At 40.4% G+C, this 5,296-nt stretch overlaps 2 protein-coding genes across 2 annotated transcripts in view; one reads left to right on the forward strand and one right to left on the reverse strand.

Moving 5' to 3' along the window:
• Positions 1-480: 480 nt before the first annotated feature.
• LOC118327711 (potassium channel subfamily K member 1-like) lies at positions 481-3,764 on the forward strand (the record flags this gene model as incomplete). The annotated part of the gene is given in 2 exon segments (XM_035661135.1): positions 481-885; positions 2,007-3,764. Coding segments are annotated over 2 exon segments (704 nt in total), but the record flags the coding sequence as incomplete, so codon positions are not given.
• Positions 3,765-3,829: 65 nt separating this feature from the next.
• The window catches only part of entpd1 (ectonucleoside triphosphate diphosphohydrolase 1), a 9,046-nt gene continuing 7,579 nt past the window's right edge, over positions 3,830-5,296 (reverse strand). Inside the window, exon 10 of the mRNA XM_035661124.1 lies at positions 3,830-4,434. Coding sequence (XP_035517017.1) covers positions 4,228-4,434 — 207 coding nt within the window. The 3' untranslated portion in view covers positions 3,830-4,227. The remainder of the gene's footprint in view (positions 4,435-5,296) is intronic.

Raw genomic sequence — 5,296 nt, forward strand, 5'->3', positions numbered from 1 at the left:
TGAAAAGCAGTAAAGGTTATTTGGAAGTCATCACAAGGGCAAAGTGTTCATGGTCTGGTAGCTGTTTAGGGTATTAAAAAGTTTATATTGACTATACTACCACCTTGTTAGGCTTTAGCTAGATGTTTATGTGGACTTTAATGAGATCGGATGCCCCTGAAGCTCCTTAAGAACCATTAGTTCTGCTAAAAGGCACAAATTAAAAGCCTCTGACCTTTTGCCCTTCATGTAAACATGTGAGATTATAACTGATAATGGCTGAGCTGAAACTAAATGAATAATTTGTTTGGTCTATTATTTATTTATAGACTTAGATTGAACTTGTCTTTCATAAGAATACATGTGGCTGTTGAATGAGCCTCCGCCTTGCTTTGCATGTGTTTAGAGCTTCACAGAGCTAAGTGGCTCCTGGAGAAGACTCCCACCTCTAATTACACCCCTATAATTAAGGCTATGCTGCATGTGTGGTTGTGTTTTCAGGTTATGGCCACACTGTTCCTCTCTCAGATGAAGGGAAGGCCTTCTGTATCTTCTACTCCCTCTTTGGCATCCCTGTCACCCTCTTCTTCCTCTCTGTTGTGGTGCAGAGGATTATGGTCCTTGTATCTCGACGTCCAGTGTCCTACTTCCACCGTCGATGGGCTATGTCTAAATCAATGCTAGCCACCATACACGCTACCTGCCTAGGCATCATCATGACCCTGCTCCTCCTCATCATCCCTGCGTGGATCTTTACTAGCCTGGAGAAGGACTGGGGCTTTCTGGAGTCTCTGTATTTCTGTTTTATCTCTCTCACAACCATTGGCCTTGGGGATTATGTTCCCGGAGAGACCCACAGTAAAGGGAACAACCCACACCCACAGCTGTACCGGCTGGCCATTACAGGTGAGTAGGTGGCTAAATATATAGCCTGTCAGTTGGAAGCCTAGAGCAGTGGCTCTCAATTCCCTTTTTTATGAATATTTCCTATTATATTCAATGCATAACAATGACAATAATAACATAATAATAATAACAATAACACAACAGAATAACCATAAGAATAAACCATGCAAATAGCCCAAATAGTGATACATAACTGCAGGAAGTTTGTGTAGATTGTTTCCTGTGAGCGTCAGAGATGAGTTTTCCTGATATTTTTGAGGTATTTTTTTAGTTTTAACTGCATATTTTCTAAAACAGGTTCGGGCTGTTAAGCAGGGAGTGAGGACTCTGTGAATACAACTTGTGTTCAGGGCTTCGCCTGCCCTTTCCCTGTGAGAGTTTATACCTTAAATAATAATGTAAACATTAGAAAACAACAATAACATTCAGTTTTCTTCATGAAAATTAATGAAATGCTGAGATATAGGCCTACTGTTTATTTCTTTATAGATATTTTCTAGGCTTTCATGTCTTTATTTGATAAGACAAGTGACGATAGGCAGGAAAGTTGGTGGGAGAGAGAGGAGGGGGGTGAGATGCAGCAAAGGGCTGCAGGTTTAGAATAGAAGCTGTGTAGCCGCAGTAAGGACTCATCCTACATGGGGTGCACGCTCTACCAGGTGAGCTACCTTGCAACCCCCACTGCATATTTTTTAAGGAAAGTTTTCTCACACTCCTGAAAATCAAGAAGGCCTTGCGACCCCCTGTGAAGCTTTGGCAACCCCTAGTGGGGGCTTAGGACCCCCAGGTTGGAAACTAGTGCTGTAGAGCTGTTGTCTTAGTTAGCGTAAGTCTATGAGTTGTTAGCAGTTCAACCAAGGAGTGATTTTTCTTTGTCATGTTTCAGCTGAATGATTTTAGAGGCCTGGAGAGGTGAAAGTTATGCAGCATTTCACAGGGAAAAGGCAACGAGACTAAGAGTCTACAGCCGTGCTATCTTTATTGTCTGACAAGGTTAAACAAAGCAGTGACTGTTAACCACTACACCCATTATTTATTGACCAAACCTTAATTTGATTTTATTAGTCATACTGTTTCATCATGCTGCCATTGTGTGTGTGTGTGTGTGTTTACTCTCCCAGTCTACTTGCTGCTTGGCTTAGTGTGTGTCCTGGTTGTGCTGGAGACGTGTTGCGAGCTTCCCCAGATGAGACGCCTCAGACAGAGGTTCTACCAAGAAAACATTCGAGAGCTGGACTCTGAGACCACCAACATCATCGACAGGGATCACATGACCGACCAGCTGACCGAACCCTCGGATCATGTGGCAGACCACTTACCAGCCATCCCCTCTGTGTCAGAACAGGCTGCGTCCCTACAGCAGGACAGCAAGTCTTACATGCCAGCATCAGGATCTGCCGTTAATGGAAAACTGAGATGACAGAGTGTCTGGATCATATTATTTTTTACTGGTTTATAAACTTGCGTGCTGCATTTGTGACTGCTCGGGGCATACTGGCTTTGACCTCTGTCAAAATGTTTATATATGAGTAATATATGAGGAGCCTGAGCACATCTACATGCAAGCACTTAAAAAGGGATTGCTTCTGCCACTGCCAACACCAACAGACATTTGTGGCGTAAAAGCAGGAACCACCCACAGGCTATCAGGATGGCATTGTTTTCTTGTTCTCCCCTGTTGCTCCATTCCCTGCAGATAAGAGCCAGATCTATGACACAGAGGAAGGGCTTGGCCCCCAAACGGAGGGAAACCTCACAAGGTTCCACTTCCTGCCAAAGTCTTGATGCCGTAATTCCAAAGCAGTGTGCTCTAGAGGATTTCACACTAGCTCTTAGTACATTATATCATTTATGGCGGTATTTGCATAGGAAATTTGCCTTCTTGGAAGTAAGAAGGCCATACCAGGACAATCAGGCATACCATCAGTCGGCCTGTTGTACATTATGTGCAAAGATTCCAAGAAGACGATGAAGTCATGGCAACAAAAAAACATTTCTTCCTGGTTGCTTACAGGTGGCCTTCAGTTCCTGATACCATGTTGAAAGACATTCAGTCTTCGGTGCACCTAGCTAAAAGTAATACAGTCATATAATACACACAATAGCACACTCCAAAAGCAATAAATTCTACCTACATGAATGTTACTGTATAATGAGTATAATTTATAAGAGAGGTGCTTAACTTTATGATAATTTTGCGGCTGCAGTTTGTGGTGCTGGTGCTCTATTGCATTATTCAGAGAGGTGGGTGGACAAAAAAAAAAAAAAAATAGAATCCTGTTAGTGTAACACAATTCAACAGCACCACAAACTGCTGCCTTCATAATGACCCTAGAGTTGGATCAATACCTCTCTAAAACAGGTTCAACAAAATGGAACATTATCACCTTCATAAAAGGAGGTTTTATAGCAATTGTACAATTTGTATTAGACTGCATTAGTTTTAGCTAGATGCACCTCATAAACTGGCAACTTAATATATTTTATTGGGGTAATCATACTGCAATGTGTGCCCTTGTACCACTAGAGGGCAGCACTTTCATTGAAATACAAACAATAGATTTACATGCAGTTATTTGTTACTGGGAATGCTGTGTAGAGGAGTTTTTCTTAAAAATGTAATTATGCAGCAAGAATAGGTAATTGTTACAGGTTAGGGTGAGTTTTTATTTTCCATATATTTAGTCATAGCGGTCCCAGTTTACAGGTGTGCTAAACTAAATGTGCAGTATATGACGTTTTTATGTCTAAATTGTTTACTCACTAGCAAAACAGCTTAAAAAATTGGTTTAAATCATGTCTTCCAAAAATCATGTTTAGGGTTTTAACAAGGAGCAGAACTTTGTAATGGTAGTTTTTATCAAATGCAAATAAATCATGCAACATTAAACATTTTCTCATTGATATCTTCAGAAATGTACAAATGACAAACAAATCAAACATCTTATATAAACTTAGGTTATTTTATTTATACAGTATCATATTCACATCATAATTCAAGACACATACATGCAGACTGATGTGGGTGCACACATTCAAGCACACATTCAAATTCACACATTCAAACTCAAACATACAAACACAGAAACTGTCCTTCAACCAGAGTAGCAGAACTCACTCCCCAGCGAGAGAAAGTATTTGTCCTTCTGAAATGTCCTTGAATCCATAGGAGATGCAGGAATGTTGTGCAGCAGACATTGACCTTTGACCTCTTCACAAAGGCTGGAAAGTGTAAAGTGTAATCTTATTCACAGATTGGCAGAATAGTCCACACCTTGACACTCAAAAGCCCGCACATACATTCCCTCCCTCGCTATCACTCATACATACAACTACGTGCATTCATATGATCTGCGGCTGTTTGGAGCAGCGGGGCCAGAGAGGACGCAGGCTGACGATGAAAAGGATCAAGAGTAGTAATGCCATAATGGTGACTATAGAGACATAGCCGGCGTGGGGCAGAGGGGGAGAGTCAGGGGCCTCAGCTGGAATCATGTTGGTCAGATTTAACATGTAGCCCAGCGTCCAGCCTGCGTCACTGCCTTTTATCTGGATATAAACACAGGAAGAGGGAAATCATTGTCAGTCACTGATGTACTGCAGGACAGTACAGCTTATGTATTCATACTGTACTTTAATACAGACATAGAAGCTAAACCTAAGAATTTATGTGATTCTATATACACAAGAAGTCACTGAATGTTTGATGAGTAGAAAAGTTACAGTCATCAGAGTTCCACTCAAATAAAGATTTGGACCAAAATGTCAGCCACTCCACCACTAACATTATGACATTTAATGAGGGAATTTATTTTGTAAGAATGTTGTTCATCTCTCCAGTAGAGTTCAGAGGCTTGGATGATCTATGTCAAGAATCAGTGAAGCTGTCGTTTACTAAGATGCTTTACTTCTGGTTTCATTCATCTCTAAGATGTTTTTACTCACACAGCCTTTCAGGAGAAATGTCATACTTATTAACCACAAGGGGAAGTTGAATTGCCCCTAATCTGATATAACACAAACAGCTCTGACTAACAGTGATTTAATTTGGGGGTACACACTTACATACTGTAAATATTGACATTTTTAGATAGAAAATGTCTTTATTTTTCACTAGAATATTTCAAGGTATTTATTGATTTTTATGTTATTTTGTATAAACCCCCTTTTAATTTGACCTATATATTGATGATTTAAAAGTCCAGTGTGTAACATTAAGGAGGATCTATTGGCAGTAATGGATTACAACATTCATAGGTATGTTTTCATTAGTGTATAATCACCTGAAGCACAGAATGGACAAAGCAAACGCTGGCTATATTTAAAAGGCTTTCGTGTTTTTTGCGGCCACCATAGTTTTTCTTTGTGCGTCCAAGTCAAGGGATTTCAGTTGTTTGCAATCTGCAACTTC

This window comes from Morone saxatilis, unplaced genomic scaffold (assembly GCF_004916995.1).
Source record: "Morone saxatilis isolate NCDOM2014 unplaced genomic scaffold, NCSU_SB_2.0 Contig1, whole genome shotgun sequence".
In the NCBI taxonomy this organism is placed as follows: Eukaryota; Metazoa; Chordata; class Actinopteri; family Moronidae; genus Morone; species Morone saxatilis.